The 20,738-nt window shown below is 34.3% G+C and overlaps 2 protein-coding genes across 4 annotated transcripts in view; one reads left to right on the forward strand and one right to left on the reverse strand.

The window, feature by feature from the left end:
- Nucleotides 1-20,738, reverse strand: part of LOC123679011 — a 293,836-nt gene that overhangs the window by 228,380 nt on the left and 44,718 nt on the right. The gene's annotated exons all lie outside the window — the stretch shown is intronic.
- On the forward strand, nt 14,794-17,874 carry LOC123679013 (uncharacterized protein K02A2.6-like). 2 transcript variants are annotated; one of them, XM_045616325.1, is made up of 2 exons: nt 14,794-15,480; nt 15,626-17,874. In XM_045616325.1, the coding sequence occupies exon 2, from the start codon at nt 15,708-15,710 to the stop codon at nt 17,568-17,570; it is 1,863 nt and encodes a 620-aa protein (XP_045472281.1). In that variant the 5' UTR covers nt 14,794-15,480; nt 15,626-15,707; the 3' UTR covers nt 17,571-17,874. The 2 variants fall into 2 exon arrangements, with proteins under 2 accessions (XP_045472281.1, XP_045472282.1); XM_045616326.1 differs by having other exon boundaries at nt 15,626-17,815.

Genomic DNA, 20,738 nt, shown 5'->3' on the forward strand with positions numbered 1-20,738 from the left:
GAACTTTTATTAGGATGCACTTCGCGAAAATTGGTATTATAATCATATTAGAATTTCTCATTTCAATGAAACAAACTAGTGGATGTGTAGATGCGTGCTTCCTGAGATGATAAATATGTACATATAGTGCCAAATTAGTAGTTCCAATTTAAAGTTAATTCCATCAGTGTTGAGCAATAAACTAGAATTGCGCCACATTCAAGTATAAACCAATACGGTGCTAACGCGTGGGAGCAAAATTCGGCTAGCTTTCCACAGCTTCAATTGGTGGCGCTTTATGGAAAATCGATTTCGATTACCTTTCCGCTTGGCCACCGAATGAACCTCGATTTTCAAGGAAGGAAAATTGATATTTGAAATTTCCTTTTTCCTTTGAATTGGAACGCAATGAATATAGTGCTGATTACAAAGTGTTCAGTAAGTGGAAAAGTCGATATCATACTTTATGAAATTGCAACAAATTGACAATCATTTTTGATAAAATATGAATGTAACGGTTTCTCCCGACCTGTTGTCGACTAAGCGAAGTCAAAAACACCAATAGCGCTATTTTTTTTATTTTTTTTCAATAGTTCGACATATCCCGTTTTTCCAGAAATAAACTGTATTTTCTTACCAGCACATAATTTGATTTCCCTTTCAGTGGGTCTTCAATTGATGAGAGAGTGAAGAAATATATCGAGAGTACGAATTTTAAAAATAAAAAATACCGTTTCAATTACTCGTCATAGATTATTTCGCTTTCAGGAAGGTTCCATTATAATGTTCAAAGCAGTAATGGACCTTAAAAATGAACGGTTTGTGAGCCTTTCTAGTGGAAAACACTATTCGAACGACAAATCTATGAAGAATCAGATGATATTGACGACTGATGAAATTTCATCTACAATGTGTAACTCAAAATGGTCTAATCAGATTTTGCATAACTGTTTTCGTTCAAGAGATACAGGGCGATTTTGGAAATTGATACTTTTGGGACCCCTCCTTTATCTTCGAAGTTATTAGAAATAATGCTGAGGTAAAACTACGTCTGAATCAGAATTCTGCGTAGAATCCAGTGGCGTACTCAATTTTTTTTTCGGGGTTTGGTTTTGAAGATTCAACACAAACTTATATTTTTTTTAATGGAACATCCTGTATATTATTACTTCGTTGAATTCGTTATTTTTTTTCCTTCAAAATGATGTATGATACTATAATATATAGGTAGGATGTTCAGAAATGTTAAAAAAACACTAAAACATCAAATAAGGATGATTCTCTTGTAAATAGGTAATGGATTTCCCATATAAAAGAAGAATCAATTGGATAATTTTCATTTGTGATTTTTATTCATAGTCGAATAAGCAAACAAAGATAATACATTCATCACTAACATGAAAAACAAAACGTAGGTACCTACCTAATAGCAACAAATAAATAATACAAAAATTTCTAATATCTTACAGATTAAACTGTTCAAATTGCTGTCCATTTTCCCCTAATACATAATTGACAAAACTTTTCAATACGCCTGAGTGCATTTAATATTATAAAAGAGCGGCTTTGTAAATCCTGAAAAACTGCCTCTGTTGATTCATGAAGTTCTTCGAGACTGTTGTGTCTTTTACTGTAGTATATTATATGTATTAGATAAAATGGACAGCAATTTGAAAAGTTCAATCTGTAAGATATTATACAATGTTTATGAATTTTTGTATTTTTTATTTGTTGCTATTAGGTAGGTACCTACGTTTTGTTTTTCATGTTAGTGATGAGTGTATTATCTTTGTTTGCTTACTCTACTATGCATAAAAATCACAAATGGAAATTATCCAATTGATTCTTTTTTTATTTCAGAAATCCATTGCCCATTAACAAAAAAATCATCATTATTTTATGTTTTAGTGTTTTTTCAACATTTCTGAACAAAGTATCATACATCATTTTGAAGGAAAAAAATAACGAATTCAACGAAGTAATGATATATAGGGTATCCCATTAAAAAAAATATAGGTTTGTGTTGAATCTTCAAAACGATACCCCGAAAAAAAAATTTGAGTACGCCACTGGATTCTACGCAGAATTCTGATTCAGACGTAGTTTTTACCTCAGCATTAATTCTTATAACTTCGGAGATAAAGGAGGTGTCCGAAAAGTCTCAATTTCCAAAATCACCCTGTATCTCTTGAACGGAAACAGTTATGAAAAACCTGATTAGACCAACTTGAGTTTTACGAAAAAGTAGGACAGGAACGTGAAAACCGCAAGGCTCTATCATAAATAACAAGCGAGAAACCTGGCTGTCTCACCCAAAGTGGGATGCACTGTACATGGTGTTTCATTAAACCCGAGAGCAAAAATTGAAAAATCTAAGCCCTGGTCTACATGTTTTTGGTGTAGTATTTGAACAGTTTCAATGGGATGAATTCTCATGGTTATAATATTACCAGAACTATAGAAATTCAAGCCAAGTATCGAAAAGAAATAGCTTATATAACCGTAACGACACATCCGATTTGATTGAAATTTATTTTGTATAGTAAAATACTCACTCGAATTTTAATTACTAAGACTAAGTTCAAGTGTATGGCAACAGTTTTGCTGTCTCCAATATAGGCACAGGACTGAACCAGCTCAAAAGCAAACAATACTCCTCTGGAATATTTTGTTTTTATTTTGAAATCTTCTACTGAGAAAGGCACAAAAATCAAACTACCTATTGTACCAGTAATTTTTCAAAGATCGGTAAACAATTGCAAGTAATATATAAATAATGGAGGATGCCATTCAAAAGCAATCATTTCTTGTAATTGAATAAACTAGCACCAAAGAGTGAGAAATTAAATAACCAATCCGATTGAAGTAAGTACTTTGTATCATTTTATAAAGGAAAATCTGATGTAATAAATGAATAAACTAATTTTTCCAGATCCAATGTATTGAAAATTGGATTTTGAAAAATTCAGATTGGTCAGTTCAAAAATAAGTATAAATAATATTTTACGCTAGAGACTATCGATTTATATAAGGTTTCCATTCGGGATTTCACTATTGATATTCAATTCTCGTCCTTGTAATCAATCAACAAAGTAGGTAATCACAGCTTGAGGACCGGTGAACAGCAAAAAAGAATAAAAAACCTTTATTGAATTTAACAGAGTTTCGAATCTCCATTGATTCTTCATCAGGGCTACAAAAGATCAAAAAAATAACTAAAATTGATACCACCTCATTAGAGGAACAAAAAACAACCACAAAACAAAAAAAAAACCACAACAATCGTACATCAAAGAAATCTCAACATGAAGTATATTTTAAAATGAAATTCACACAATATAAAGACTAGAAAAAACATAAAATTAAAAATAAAGATGTGAAAACGTATTTTGAATTCTTGCATATGGTAGGAAAGTGCGATAAATCAGAGGAACGTTTGAGTTTGCTTCACTCATCCTGAAAAGTGGTGTGATCTCAAAAACGCTAAGAGGAGAGGAGTAGTTAAACTTTGGAAGATCACGAGAATGCCGCATGGTATAAACCCCTCTAAATATCAAAAGAAGTACAGAGCAACGTTCATGAAGAAGTAATTTACTGTTTGAAATTCTAAAACTGAATAATATAGCTAAATGGCGAATACTTTGTTATTCGCGGATAAAATAATTGTTTGTACCTATGTTTATTAATTTCTTCCTTTAAAATATGAGGGTCGTATTTATATACCTACGACATAAGAAAGATGACGAACTATTCTATGAAGACGCATCTTCCATATTGCTCCTCAACATTCATCAAAATTCCTGCTACGTCCTCCAAATCCAGTAAGGTTGTCGTCTTTCCTTTCATAACAATGCGAGGGAATGTGAATTTCGGGTACAGAGGTTTCTCCCCTCCGCTCAAGTCGATGCCTTGACCCCGTTGAAATAAAACTAGGTCAGACGGTTTCAGAGCTTGAAAGGGAACTTTTGCTCTTTCTCTCGACATCCTGAAAACTGATAACTTGCACACAGTTGGAAAATTTTTGTTGGGTATTGCGAATACAAGCAAAAGGCCTTGTTTGTATTCGCAATGTGTTTGTACGTGAAAACCAGAATATCTAGAAAGAATCAGGAAATCGTGAATTCGGGAGCTCTTGAGGGCCCCTTTATTCGTGCGCCAATTTCACCCTTGGAGAGCACATAACTTCAAGTAGGTATACAGGGTCTTTCACGAGGAACCTCACCCATATTTATACGGGAAACTACTGAACGTATTTTCATGAAATTCAGCACTTATAAGTATTTCACGATGCTGATGAAATCTAAAATATTTTCAAGACATGAGCACCTCCGGTTTTTCCGGAAATGACGTCAACTTCCGTTTTTCAAACTAGAACACCATTTTTTTATTGCAGAAATAGATTCCTTAGAAAATTTCAAGTTATTTTGATGTAACATTTTTCAGTTTTGGTTGAAAAATTCTCTCTGAGCGGGAAAATTCGAAAAAAAAATCGAAAATAGAGCTCCGCTGAAACAAGAATAACTTCGAGGTTTTTGGATGGAAAATTTTCATTTTTGGGATTTTTCAAGATGTAAAATTGATGTATCCACTTTAAAAATCGAAATCGCGATTCATGATAAAGGGGGTGAAGAAATCGCTTTCAAAGTTAGGGATGACAAAATCGTGAAAAATCAATTTTTTCAAATTAGAACCCCATTTTTTTATGGCAGATATTGAATCTACGTTAAAAAATAATGTGAGTGTATGTATCACACCCTCGCCCTAAAATGGATATTTTCTGAGTTATTCACAAAAAACTGTTTTTCGTCTTGAATTTTCAGCTATTTCTTTTCCCTTCACGCCAAAAAGATGAAATTTTCAGGAACTGTTATTTGAACCATGCTGTAGATTTTTCACCCCTTCTTGAAACCGACTTCAAGTTACTATTAGGAGAACTATGGCAAACTCTCGCAGTTATAACTAGAGAAGATGCTCAAAGTTTTGACCGTTAATTTCTAGACATTTATTTATACGTCTCAGGAATGCTTCGTGCGTTGCTCTTCTTATTTCATCGGGAGGAAGAGATCTGCAAAAGCGTTTAAAAACCAAACCGTTGGTCTGGGTCGGTCAGGAAACCTCTCAATGAACAGTCGAATCGTTCTATCTACAACTTTATTACATTCTCCATGAAGTCGAATGAGATTTAAATAATCTTCATTGGTAAAATTAGGCATAGTGATCGATTTTATAACTTAATACGAATTATCACCAAATTAATAGTAAACACAAAATGCTACTGAATAAAGAGGAATTTGGCAGATGTAATCAATGATATCTATCATTAAAAAAAAAGAATGTAAAACATGGTAAGTTTTTGCATATGGTTCATAAGGAATTATTTATTTATCACTGGAGAGAAAACCGATGGCCGATTAGTTGAAATAAAGAGGTTTCCGATACAAATTCGAATCAAAATTCGCCATCTATTTAGGAACAACCTGTAACTTTTTTCTCTTGCATATTAGGGTAGTAAAATCTAAAACATGGTTCAAATAACAGTTCCTGAAAATTTCATCTTTTTGGCGTGAAGGGAAAAGAAATAGCTGAAAATTCAAGACGAAAAACAGTTTTTTGTGAATAACTCAGAAAATATCCATTTTAGGGCAAGGGTGTGATGTATACACTCACATTATTTTTTAACGTAGATTCAATATCTGCCATAAAAAAATGGGGTTCTAATTTGAAAAAATTGATTTTTCACGATTTTGTCATCCCTAACTTTGAAAGCGATTTTTTCACCCACTGTATCATGAATCGCGATTTCGATTTTTAAAGTGGATACATAAATCTTACATCTTGAAAAATCCCAAAAATGAAAATTTTCCATCCAAAAACCTCGAAGTTATTCTTGTTTCAGCGGAGCTCTATTTTCGATTTTTTTTTCGAATTTTCCCGCTCAGAGAGAATTTTCCACCCAAAACTGAAAAATGTTACATCAAAATAACTTGAAATTTTCTAAGGAATCTATTTCTGCAATAAAAAAATGGTGTTCTAATTTGAAAAACGGAAGTTGACGTCATTTCCGGAAAAATCGGAGGTGCTCATGCCTTGAAAATATTTTAGATTTCATCAGCATCGTGAAATACTTATAAGTGCTGAATTTCATGAAAATACGTTCAGTAGTTTCCCGTATAAATATGGGTGAGGTTCCTCGTGAAAGACCCTGTATAAATGGACTCTACGGATGTAATTAGCTGACTTCTCATCAGTGCTTCTGAGATCCCCATTAACATGAAATCCAAAAAGAAGCTTAGAATTGATATTTTACATACAGGGTGAGTCAAAAGTGCTTGATCGGTTGATAACTCCTGTAAATTTTGGGTGAGAAGAATGATTCTAATTTTGAATGGGAACGCCCAATTTTGATGTCATACTTATACTTGTCATCATTTATCTGATGTGATACTTTTTAACGTAGGCCACTTATTTCGAAAAATTTCTTGGTAATAATTGTTTGAACTAAAGATCATATCTTGAAAACCGTTCTAAATGAACGTACGATTTATTTTTTTTTAAACCCCAAAAAGTTTTTAGTCTTCTGCAAATTTATGGATCACTCTAAAGATGGTTTGAAAGACATTGCTAATTTTGAAGAATGACCATTTAAAATATCAATAAGTAAATTTTTTCAAATGGCATGCCCTGAATATTTGCCTGTCAGATAGCCTAGTGAATAGTCTTCATTTTTTGTCTAGAAATGCTGTGCCTAAAATGGTTAATTTCCGAAATTATTTCCACGCATACAATTCAAAAGGGATAAGATTACTCAATTCTATTTAATATCAGATAGTACTAGAAATATGAATTAAAGTAGCCCCAGTGCAAGACATAAAATGCAAAGCATTTCGAATAATATTCATTTAGGGACTAAGTCAAGAGAAAAATTGCCCTTGGAATGAAAACTTGATTTTATTAGGAAACCTTACAATTTATAGGTGTAAGAACATGTTATATCGTTCGAAAAAAAATTCATTTTTTTTCGATAAATCTGACGACCTGAAGGTAGCTCTTCTCGTAAATCTTCCAAATCTCAATCACAAAACTATTAATTATTTAATGTTTGTTGAACATTATTGTACTCTTATTAATGTTATTATTAGTTATGATTACTATTATTGTTCTCTTCTCATATTAAATTTCATTTGAAAAAACTCACCTTTCATCATTTTAATATGTCCCGCTGAAGCATGTGATTTCAAACAACCCTGTATAATTAGCGGTGTATTTTATTACACGTAAAAGATATTCGGGATATTGGTGATCCATATCCAGAATTCAGCTGTCTAGAATTCCAAGTATAGTAATATTCAAGAGTAATGAATATTTAATTGGAGTTATGTTTTGCCCAAAAAAGAAGGTGGAAAATTTAAAAAATCATCTTGATATATTACTGGTCGTGTCTAGGATAGATTCTTCTTACAGGAATGCATATAAAAATTCAAAAATTAAATATGATAGAGCGATTTGTGAAGTAAGAAAAGCGTATTATGGCGACAAAATTTCAGAATCCAATAACAAATCCAAGACAACTTGGAATATAATCCGTCATGTTTCAGGTAAATCGCGTGAAAACGGTTTTCAGATTGTTGGGGATGTTTCAGAGTTTGTTGAGAAATTTAATGAACATTTTGTTACAACTGCACCTAACCTGGTTTCGAAATTGCCAAGATCTTGTAGCAGAGAACTTGAACGTAGGGAAAAATCATGTTTTATGTTTGAGGTTCAAAAGTCGGAAATTTATCATGCCGTGAAACAGTTGAAAAATAAGAGATCATGCGGACATGATCAGGTTCCTATGAGTGTTATCAAACACTGTTTAGTGTTTATAATGGATCCACTATGCCATATTATGAATCTTTCTTTTCAGTCTGGAATATTTCCGGATGATCTTAAAGTAGCTGTAGTGAAGCCTCTCTTCAAGAAAGGTGCAAGGGATAATTTGGGTAATTATAGGCCCATAAGTCTCTTATCCTCTTTTGCAAAAGTGTTTGAGAAGGTTTTAGCTAATAGATTCGTGAAATTTTTTCGGAAATTTGATGTTTTCGCGGGCTGCCAGCATGGTTTTATGAAGGGAAAGAGTACCGAAACGTCTGTTTTTGAACTCACTTGCAAGATTTTCGAATCACTTGAGAAAGGAGAGGTACCCATAGCTATCGTGCTTGACTTGGCCAAAGCTTTTGATAGTGTAAATCATAAACTTTTACTCTACAAGTTGAGTGTTTACGGCATAAGGGACAAACAACTTAAATTAATTCAGAGCTACCTTCAGAACAGAAAACAAAAAGTCGTTGTGTTTGACGGAAAACGTGATCACCTGTCTTCAGAGAGAATTATCGAGTTAGGCGTGCCGCAGGGCAGTATCTTGGGACCATTGCTCTTTGTTATTTTCATCAATGACCTCCCTAACATTTTTCTTTCTGATTCCATCAAGTCCTTATTATTTGCGGATGATGCGGACATCATCATCTCGGCTTTGAACATTTTTAGTGGTATAAGAGAATTTGAGGATACTATGAATAGAGTAAATGAATGGTGTATTGAAAATCAGCTTGTGATTAATAATGATAAGACCCAATGTATTATTTTCAAGACTGAAAGAGCAAATCGCTACTACCCAAAAAGTATAACCTACCGAAATACTGTAGTATCAATCAGTGAATGTGTTAAGTTTCTGGGAGTTCATATAGATAGTTTCATGAAATATCATAGCCATGTAGAAGAAGTTAATAAGAAATTAAAATCGGTCATTTTTGCATTAAGGATTCTTAGAGATCAAGTTGATGTTGATGTATTAAAAACGGTTTACTATGCTATGTTTCACTCACAATTAAGTTATGGCATCATTTTTTAGGGAAGCAGTTCTGGAGCTCATCAGATTATGAGAACGCAAAAATCGGCCTTGAGAGTAATATTTCGTCTAGGTTTCAGGGAATCATGTCGTGGTAGGTTCAAGCAAAATAACATTTTGACTATCTATGGATTGTACATTTATAAGATATTGATGTTCATGCATAATCACCAGCATTATTTCTGTAGTCATTTAAATGTTAATAACACTAGAAGAATACATCCATTTAATTTTCCGGTTCCTTCTTTGTCTTTAACTGAAAAGATTTCTCACGCGCCTTTGACACCGTTGACCATAATTTGCTTTTGAACAAGCTAGCATCACTTGGTTTTGCGCCTGACTTTGTGAGGTTGCTTCGTTCCTATTTGAAGGGTAGAACTAATTATGTTTTCTACAATGGATTCAGATCTTTTGAGTATGAGCTCAAGTTTGGCGTTCCTCAGGGATCTAATCTCGGACCATTGCTGTTTATAATATTTATTGATGACCTTTTATGCTCTCTCAATTGTGAGGCTCTAGCCTGTGCTGATGATCTGAAGCTGTTCATGAGAATACATGGAATTAATGACCAATTACTTCTTCAGTCGAGTTTAGAGTTGGTTCAAAGTTGGTGCTTGCGGAATGGACTTATTTTAAATTTGAAGAAGTGTTTTAAAGTTACTTTCACCAGGAAGACGCAGCCACTAGCTTTCGATTATCACATTGGTGGTGATTTAATTGCGGCTGGAGATCACTTTCGTGACCTGGGAGTTTGGTTTGACAGTGAGCTGAGTTTTGTTCCACATGTTGAGGATCTGTGTTCATCTGCCTGTAGGTCTTTGGGTTTTCTGTTCAGGAGCTTCCGTGAGCTAGACGATCTATCTGCTCTCAGAAATGTCTACTTTTCCCTTGTTCTCAGTAGGTTGGAGTATGCTAACATGATTTGGTTCCCAATTTATGCAACGCATCTTACTCCCATTGAGCGAGTTCAGAGGAAGTTCCTGAAATACGTCGTTTATAGGAAGACAGGCATATATCCAGAGCGTGGTGTTGATCTTTCCGGCATAATGGAAGAGCTGAAGCTTTCAACTTTATTTGAGCGGCAGGTTCAGCAGTGCGCGAGATTCGCCCAAAAACTCTTAGGTGGAAGGATTGACTGCCCATTTCTTCTCTCTCGGGTGAACATTCACGTCCCGAGGATGGCAGCCAGGAGTTCTCCAACATTTAGTCTACCCACGCCTCGGACCAACATACTCCAGCGGGCACCTGTGTATAGGCTTTGTGATTGTGCTAACAAAGTCAATATAAGTCTATTGTAATTGTTTATTTAAAGTTTTTTTTTTTTTTACTTCTTTATAACTATCATTTTTTGGAGTACTTGCCATTTCGTTTAGTTTTTTAGGGAATTCACATGTATTTTCTTTAAGTTGATGTAATTTGTTACCCTGTTACTGGGAAATTTCCTGTTGGGTAAATAAAGTTATTATTTATTTATTATTTATTTATTTAAAAGGGACCGGCATATATGGGTATTAAACTGTTTAACAGTTTACCAGTGAACATTCAAAGGTTATATGGTCATGGGTCTTTCGGGAAGTCTCTTTATTGTTTTCTTTTACATATTGAGCCATACATTTTGAAGAATTTTATTGTTCAAGTAGGGATAATGTAGTCAATATTTGAAAAATTTTTTTGTTTTTCTTTTTTGGATGACCTGTTTTCCTTTCTACTTTGTATATATGGGAAATCAATAAAATATTGTTATTGTTATTGTTATTGTTATTGAATGTATCAATCAATTACTCGAAAACCGCTAGAGATAATAATAATAATAAGTATGCAATGTGCAGCTGGAGAACGAATATCGAACTCTCTACGGCGAACATAACTACTAAAGATATGCCAATAAAAAGGGGAATTTTTCAAGTAGATTCGTTGAGTCCCTTATGGTTCTGCTTGGCGCTGAACCCCCTTTCTAAACAACTGAATGCTACTGAACAGGGTTTCAATGTCAAAGGAAACAGAAATACTATTGCACTCAATCATTTGCTATACATGGATGACCTAAAACTTATAACAGGCAACAAAAACCACTTGCAAATTATGGTCAAACTGGTGGAAAATTTTTCGGAAGACGTGGGGATGAAATTCGGATTGGACAAGTGTCGTACTATTAGCGTAGTGCGTGGAAAAATCCAAGATGAACCGATAGCTCTCTCCAATGGACAGGAGATAGAAGCAATGAAATCGGACGATCTATATAAATACCTAGGAATGAAACAAAACCGACGAATAAACTATCAAAGAATGAAGGAAGACTTAACAACTGAGTTCATTAGGAGAATCAACAAAATTTTAAAAACAAACCTCAACAGCAAGAACATGACGAGAGCTATCAATACATATGCATGTTCAATTGTTACATACTCTTTCGGTATCATTCCATGGACCAAAACAGATATAGAAAACCTGCAACGCAAAATGAGAACCTTGATGACGAAAGCACACAAGCACCATCCGAAAAGTAGCATTGAGAGGACGACATTGCCGAGGAATAAAAGAGGCAGAGGTCTGCTAGACATCATGGAACTTGCCCATGGGCAAATTGAATGCCTACGAACATACTTCAAAGGCAAATCAGGCATGTCAGAGATCTACAAAGTACTGTGTGAAGCAGACGAATCAACACCTTTACAACTGCACAAGGAGCAATTGTCATTCAACCACCAGACAATCCAAGAAAAACTGCAAAGATGGAGAGAAAAGCCCCTACATGGACGACATTTCAACGAGGTGAACCAGGATAATGTCGACATTGAAGCGTCGAACTATTGGCTCACATCAGGTGCGATGTATCCAGAAACGGAAGGATTTCTTTTAGCCATCCAAGATCAAGTGATCTCAACAAGAAATTACTGCAAGCATATCATAAAGGATCGAACTATTACTGACGATCGATGCCGTTATGGGTGTCCAACGAATGAGACAATCCAACATATCACGGGAGGATGTCAAATGTTTGCAGGAAATGAATATAAAGAAAGACACGATGCAATAGGAAAGATACTTCACCAAGAAATGGCAACCAAATTAACACTAATTCATTCTGAAAAAGTGCCATACTACAAGTACCGACCGGAAACCATTCTGGAAAACGAACGCTATAAACTGTACTGGGATCGTACAGTTTTGACTGATAAAACAGTCCCTCACAACAGACCAGATATACTACTAGTTGATAAATTTCAAAAGGCAGCAATACTCATCGACGTAGCAATACCTAATAACAACAACATGCGTCAAAAAGAGGTCGAAAAAATTTCAAAATATAGGGACCTCGAATTTCAGATAAAGCGCCAGTGGAGAATGATATCAACGAGAACTATTCCAATTATCATCTCAACAAAGGAATAGTACCCAAAAATCTCAAGAGAAATATCAAGCAACTAGGTCTTAGTGAGTATATATGTAATATAATGCAAAAAGCTGTCCTTTTAGGTACTGCAAGGACGGTGAGAAAATTCCTAGGAAGCGAAGGACAGGTCCAAGGATCACGTGTGAGAGGACCAGAAGTTCGATGAGAACCAAGGGGACCACAACGACCGGACACGACCGAGCTCTGCCCTTCTGATATTTTAAATATCTGGGATTGAGTGAATGTTCCTCTTAGCGAGGAGTGAGAAGCCGACGGCGAGGAGAAATCCTACGCGTATAGGCAAAAGTCGGATAAAGTTTATTTGACTATAAAAACAAATTTGTTGATATTTCTTATATAAGCGGCAACACTGCAACGCTGAAAATATTTTAGATCTATAGAGCAGTGCTTCCACAAAAAACCAAATTTTCAGGTATAATATCACAAGAGCATACCCATAGTATTCGATTATACACCGATTCAGGAGACGTAGTTCGCGAAACACCTCTCGTGATGTTTTGCGAACTACATCGAGTGGAGTGAAGAGGTTCGTATAATATAAAGATATTGTCTATGCTCGAGTTGGTATTCGTTACGATTATATAACGAATATTTCCAATAACTATAACCAAAGCACTGCATTTTGATAATTCAATGACATTTCACTGAGCTTGACTTTTATTTTTTTGGCGAACGTACAAGAATGTTACTATGGAAATTATCACAATATGACTGGAGGTGAAACACCAAAACTACACTGCTCAACAATTGATAGGGATCACTTACTGTAATATATTGTATTGTAATATTGTGTGCGCATGCTTGATTAAGCATCTAGGTTTCCACATGCGTTTATAAGTTCAGTATTCGGAAAGATTTTATAGTAGTAGTCGAGATTGAGGAGTTGCATATCGAATAAAGTTATAAAAACCAAACGTAGTTTTCTTATGGACATGACAATAATCTGGCGACGAGGATTATGGTAAAAATTGTTGGATTGCTTATTCCGGCTTATGAATTTTAAAGAGTATGTCGGACGCAGATGGTGCTGCAAGTTCTCAGCCTAGTTCCAGAGGAAGAAGTCCATCCAGTGAAGTGAGAGTGAGCTGGGTGTACGAACTTAATAAACAAGAACTAATTGAAAAACTAAAAACGTATAACGTTACTGTGAGTGAAACTGATAGTGTTGATAACCTACGAAAAACGCTCGTCAAAAAACTTCGTAGAAAAAACGAAACTTTCACAAAGAAGGAACTATACAGGTACGACATGTTCGACTTTAATAAAATAAGTTTTACCCTAAACAAAGACAATTGGGAAGTTTTTGTCGAAAGACTAGAATTAATTTTCGAGTGTCAGTGTATTTCACCGGAAAGACAAAGTGCAGAACTGTTAACAAGGGTTTGTCAAGAGACTTTCATGTTGTTTCGCAATTTAACTTCACCAAAAAAGGCCAAAGATCTTTCCTACTCTGATTTAGTTAATATCATGAACTCTCATCTTCATCCAAAGCCTTCAGAAATTTCCGAAAGAAATAAATTCTACGCCACGAAACAATTACCTTCGGAATCAATACACGCATTCCTTACAAAATTGAAAGAAAGATCTTTTTATTGTAATTTCAAGGACCTTGATATTGCTCTTCGTGATCAATTTGTATTTGGACTTATAAATCACGAAACAAAAGTGGAATTATTTCGTCAAGAAAATCTAACATTTCAAAGTGCAGTGAAGATAGCGGAGGATCGAGAAGCAGCTATAAAAAATTCCTTATCAATGAAGCCCGCATATGCTGTGTCTGAAGATACAATTTTTTACATGAATAAGGCTGGTTCAAAATATTCCAATCATCAACAATACAGAGGAAGGGGAAGCGGAAACGCAGAAGGAAAATTCAAATCTTCGCATCCAAACAACGCAGCCGCGGCTTCCACTTCCACAGACCAGAGCCAGAAACTCATCAGCGACAATAGACAAAGACAACACGATAACAGGAGCAGCTACAGACGAGAAGACAGAAACGGCAGCCGTAGGTCGAATGTATCAAACAATTCTCAGGTACATATAACCTCAAAAACGCGTAATAATAATGAATGTTATTGTTGTGGTGGATTTAATCATTTCGCAAGAGACTGTAAACTTAGGTGGAAAACTTGTAATTATTGTAATGTAAAAGGTCATATTGATAGAGCATGTCTAAAAAAACAAAACGGAATTAATTTAGTCAATGACAACTTATTAGAAAATGAAGATTTGGATAGTTCTGATTTAGATTTTTATTATATGCAGCAAAACAATTTTACTGAATTTCAGGTAAACAATATTGTGGTAGAACCTCATAGTATGAAATTAATTATTGATAATAATCAGGTAGAATTGGAAGTTGATACAGGTTCACATGTGACTGTGTTTTCAGAAAAAACTGTAGCTAATTATTTTGCAGCTAAGAAAATCCACAAATCAGATATTTCATTGTCCAGCTATGACAGAACAAAGTTGAATGTAATGGGTATGTTGACTGATCTTGAGGTGCATTTCGAAGGGGTTGAAGCAAATTTGAAAGCTTACGTTTTGGCAGGTAACGGGAAAAATTTAATAGGAAGGCAATGGCTTCAAGCCTTAGGTATGTGGCCGATAACTTTTAAACCTCAGTTTGCGTTGAATTGCTTGAATGATCATAACAGTATTATTTCACATTTTAAATCAAAATATCCCCAATTGTTCGATAACAGCCCAGGTAAATATAAAGGTAAATCTATTAAACTAACTTTCAAAAAAGATTATCAACCAATTCAATGTAAACCTTATCATGTCCCTTTCGCTTTGAAAGACAAAGTAGATGCAGAAATCGATCGTCTGGTAAGAATAGGTAATTTGGAACAAGTTGAGGTGAGTGAATGGGCTACTCCAGTAGTTCCTGTGGTGAAAGGGGAAGGAGTTCGTTTATGCGGAAATTTTAAATTAACAGTGAATCCTCAAATAATTGTTAAAAGATATCCATTACCCTTAAAAGAAAAAGTGTTTCAGACGTTACAGGTTGGAACCAAATGGTCCCAAATTGATTTAAAACATGCATTTATGCAATTTGAAGTTGCTGAAGATTGTAGAGATCCATTGACAATAATCACACAGAAAGGTTTGTTTAGGTACAAAAAATTGCCAGAGGGTGTAGCCTCCAGCCCAGCAGAATGTCAAGATATTGTTACTGATATTTTGAAAGGTATTCCGAATATTGAAATTTACATAGATAATATTTATTGCACGGGAAAGAATGATTCAGAGCATCTCGATAATTTAGAAAAAATATTTTATAAGTTAAATGAAGCAGGACTTAAAGTAAACGAATCAAAATGTGAATTTTTCAGGTCTGAAATAGAGATATTAGGATTCAAATTGGACAAAAAGGGTTTATCACCATCTCCTAGTAGAATTCATTCAATTGTGAATATGCCTTCTCCAAAAACTAAAAAAGAACTTCAAGCATTTTTAGGGTTAGTAAATTTTTACGAGTCATTTTTGTATAAGCGAGCTGATCAACTAAAGGTATTGTACGATGTTTTGAAAGAGAGCAAATTTTATTGGAATTCTAATTGTGATCAAGCAGTTAATTGGGTAAAGAAGGAATTAGCATCGGATAAAATTTTGGTTCCATATCAGCAAGATATAACTTTAGTATTGGCTACAGACGCAAGTTACTCAGGGTTGTCAGCTATTTTGTCTCACAGATTTTCAGACGGTACAGAGAGACCAATTGCCTTTGCTTCTAAATTAATACCTCATAATGAGTTACATCGATCTATTCTAGATAAAGAGGCAGCAGCTATAATTTTTGGGTTTAGAAAATTTTATCATTATATTGTTGGTAATGAAATTATTCTTAAAACTGATAATCAACCTTTAAAGTATATATTTGGTAATTCGAAGAAATTGAATGTTACAATTCAGAATAGGTTGTTAAGATGGATATATTTTTTATCGGGTTTCAAATACAAGATTGAATTGATTTCATCATCTAAAAACAGTAATTGTGATGCGCTTTCCAGGTTAGCAGTGCGAGATAAGATGGCTGTGTTTGATTCTGAATTAGATGTTATAAACTTTATTGAAAATGAAAGTAATTTGATTGATTTAAATTTGATTAAGCAAGAAACAAAAAAAGATAAGGTTTTATGTGATGTGAAAAGAAAGTTAATGTTTGGATGGGTAGAAAATTCAAATGATATTTCTTTGGAAGAGAAAATGTATTTTGATAAGAAAACAGAATTAAGTATTGAGAATGAATGTCTTGTTCGAGGTTCTAGACTAATAATACCAAAAGCATTGCGAAAAACTTTATTGAAATCACTTCACCAGTCTCATTTTGGTATTGTTAGAATGAAACAAGTAGCTCGTTCGTTTTTTTGGTGGCCGGGTTTGGACGATGATATAGAAAAATTAGCAAATAGTTGTGAGTTATGTGTGAAAAATAGAAAACAAAATAACAAAATCAGTACTTTTCAATGGCCATTTCCATCTAACCCATGGTCCAGGTTACACACTGATTTTTTAGGACCTATTCAAGGAAATATGTTTTTAGTCATAGTTGATGCACACAGTAAATGGCCTGAAGCTATAAATATGAAAAATAACACCTCAGCTAGTAAATTGATTGAAGTTTTTGATTCTATTTTTTCGAGGTTTGGATTATGTGATCATTTAGTCTCAGACAATGGTCCACAATTTGCAAGTGAAGAGTTTAATGAATTTTTGAAATCGTTAGGTATACGGCACACATATTCTCCACCCTATCACCCAGCAACTAATGGAGCAGCAGAAAATTTTGTGGGTACATTTAAAAATAAGGTTTTGAAAATTACAGGAGAGGGTAAGTCATTTAATTTTGCTGTGAATTCATTTTTGTTTGATTATCGTACAATGAAGCATTCGACGGGAAAATCACCATCAGATATTATTTTCAAAAGGGAGATTAAAACGAGGTTTCATCTTTTAAGAGAAAATTTAGTTAGTGAAACATCTTTTAAACAATTCAATATGTCAGATAAAAATAAAATAAGTAAAATTGATTTCAAGTTGGGAGATGTGGTTTTAGTAGATGTTTACAACAATAATAAGAGGCACCGAGTACAAGCAAAAATCGTTGAAAAATTATCACCAGTTACATTTAACTTGTTATGTGATGGAGGACGAATTATAAAAAGACATGTTAATCAAATGTTGAAATTTTTAAATAATGACAATGATATAAATAAAGACTTGAAAGATGATATAAGTATAAGGAGATCTGAACGCTTGAAAAATTTAAATAAATGAAATTAAGATCCAGAATTTCTGTTTATATGTATATTGTAATTAGTTCTATATTGCATATTAATTGTATAGTAATGATAATTGATTATATAGTGTATAATAATAACTCTATTAATTAATTGTTTCTATATTACATAATGAAAAATAAAAATAAAATTTATGATTGTAAATTATTATATTGGAATCATATTGTTAAATTGATTTTGATCGTATTTGTGAATTTTGAAAAATAACAGAAAAACAAAAAAATAAAAAATTATAAAATTTAAAAAATTAAAATATATGAATTCTTAGATTAAGATATAATTGTAATTTCTGATTAAATCAAATTGTACTTATTTAAATGGGGGAGATTGTAATATATTGTATTGTAATATTGTGTGCGCATGCTTGATTAAGCATCTAGGTTTCCACATGCGTTTATAAGTTCAGTATTCGGAAAGATTTTATAGTAGTAGTCGAGATTGAGGAGTTGCATATCGAATAAAGTTATAAAAACCAAACGTAGTTTTCTTATGGACATGACACTTACTTGTTCTTAATTTATTTCTGAAATATTCGCTCCAAGATTATAAATTTAGTCAGATATCAGAGTATTTTCAGTTGATAATATGGTTCACTTGAGAAAAGAATGAAAAAATGGAAAGTTCGAGAGAAAAAAAGACTTTATTAGGAACACTCAAAATTCTGTGTTTGAATAACATAAAAATTTTATGATGAAACCACAAGAAGGCTGAAGTTTCGGTTAAGCTAGTACCTAGTTGGTCCCCCACGAGCTCGTCTCAAGCATTCTACCCTACGAGGCATACTTTCGATCAAACGATTTATAAAATTTTGGGGCAAATTCGTCCAAATATCCCGTAAAGCATTAGAAAGGTCCTCCAGGTTATTGATCGGTTGTTCTAAGGTTGACAATTGTCTAGACATCTCAGACCAGACATGTTCGATGCAATTCATGTCTGGAGAGCGAGCTGGCCAGTCCATCCTACAATAGCATGAGTTTCTAGCGCTTCATTAACCAGACGACTACGGTGTGGACGGCGATTATCGTCAATTAAAATGAAATTCTCGCCCACGGCAGCCGCAAACGGAACAATTATGGGTTCAATAATCATATCGTGATATCTCTGGCTGATCATGGTGGTGTTCTGCAGAACAACCAACTCTGTGCGTTGGTTCAAACAAATGCATCCCCATACACATATAGAACCTCCGCCAAAAGCTGTTGTGGGTACCATAAACTGTTCTGCATACCTTCGACCTCTTTCCCTCCAAGCAAAAAAACGTCCATCGGAGTTGACCAAACGAAATCTAGACTCATCCGTAAATAAACATCGGCTCCAATCTTCAAGTGTCCAATTGCGGTGCTCCTCAGCCCATTGCCGTCGATGAACCCGGTGTTCCCTATTCAAACGGGGATGTTGTACCCTCCTACGTGCTCTCAAACCACGAACATGTAGTCGTCGTCTTACAGTCTGGTTCGAAATTAGAACTCCTGTTGCAACTATCAGTGATCTATTGAGCCTCGACGCCGGGAAAGTGGGATTTCTCCTAGCATTGGGGATCAAAAGACGATCTTGGGCAGCTGTTGTACTGCGCTGCCGACCTCCCCCATGAACATAAGCTACTGAGTCGTTTTGGATGAACCTATTCCAAGCCCGACTCACGACACTTTGCGAAACATTCAACCGCCGGGACACTTCTCACTGGGACAAACCTTCCTGTATCCACCGTATGATTTGGTCCAGTTGCACAGGAGCCAAACGTCTTCTCGGCATGACTGATAAGCTAATATTGTTCTCATTTCTTCAATTATTGTCACCTTATGTGTTTGAACGAGAGAAAAAAACAGATTTAATAACAAATACCACATTGCTTTTCACTCCACCTGTAACAGCCTACAGATAATAATCGATTTTGTGAACAAGAGCCGATGAAGTGAGGAAGACTTTGATATAATCAACTCAAAACATCTTACTTTTTCCTTAGAGAACATATAATGTACAGATATTCACGAGATAACTTGAAAAAAATACAAATGAAGCAAGTTCATAAGTGATCCCTAGCAATTGTTCAATCAGTGTATTATACCGTCGTCAAGAGTATATTCACTCATCAATACACTGTAACTATGGGAAATTTAGGGAGTCTATTGGTTCATCAAAACATGAGTTGTATAATCATTGAAATCGTACCTTCCGTTCTCTGTTTCAGGGTACCATCAAACTCGATTGAACTTTTTTCAATCCAATAAATAAATATATTCAGAATTGGGTGTTTCCTGTCCAATATTCTTCTTGAATCCTCTATGGTTTAGCATGAAATTTTACGCTGCTCACCTCTCAGTTCGATACACACTTTATTGAACCTTCTAACTGCTATCATTGCGAAAAAAAGTGAATTCGATAGTTTGAAGGATATCAATTCATTGTGAACGAAATCTATACTCCTATTGTGAAATATATCTGATGCACTCAGTACGAGAGTCGTGTTTCCCTACAGTTTCTATTGACGTCGAGTTAATGGAAAACGCATTAGAAAGAGTACATAGATTAGAAACAATGTAGGTAGGATATCAACAAGAAGGATGCGATGAATCGAGTTTTTTCTCGAATGAAAAAGCACAGCTTTTTCGGTATAATAAAAACCTATCTTTTCAAACACACACCATTGATAAATCACATTATGGACAATTTGTTATATATCAACAACAATCTTAAGTATTGCTGTGAATAAATTTTTGGATATTTTACCCAATTAATGCTTCACGTTTTTAGAATCTGCATGAATCGTAGATGTTTGTAAAATGATGCTCCTCAAGGTTTCCTCAAACTTTTTTTGTAGCACTATAATCCAAAAATCACCAGTCATGTTTTGTTTTGACGAACATAGACAAGTTTTCGTCTTTAAATTTTGAGCCGCCCTTTATAATCAATGAATCACATTTTAATTATATCTAATCATGGATGTTATTGCAATAATTTCAGATTAATTGTGCAGGTTAAAAAAACACCCTATGCATTGCGTTTTCTGAACTTCTTTTTCCGTTTCAGATTTAACCATAATAAGTCATTATTCAGGTGTTTTTATTTTTTTTTACACATTCTGGATTTCTGGCGGAAAATCTTTATGAAAGAACACTATGGAAATTTTGCTCCATATCAATGAGAA

The sequence above is a fragment of the Harmonia axyridis genome, chromosome 4 (assembly GCF_914767665.1).
Source record: "Harmonia axyridis chromosome 4, icHarAxyr1.1, whole genome shotgun sequence".
NCBI classification, from domain to species: Eukaryota; Metazoa; Arthropoda; class Insecta; order Coleoptera; family Coccinellidae; genus Harmonia; species Harmonia axyridis.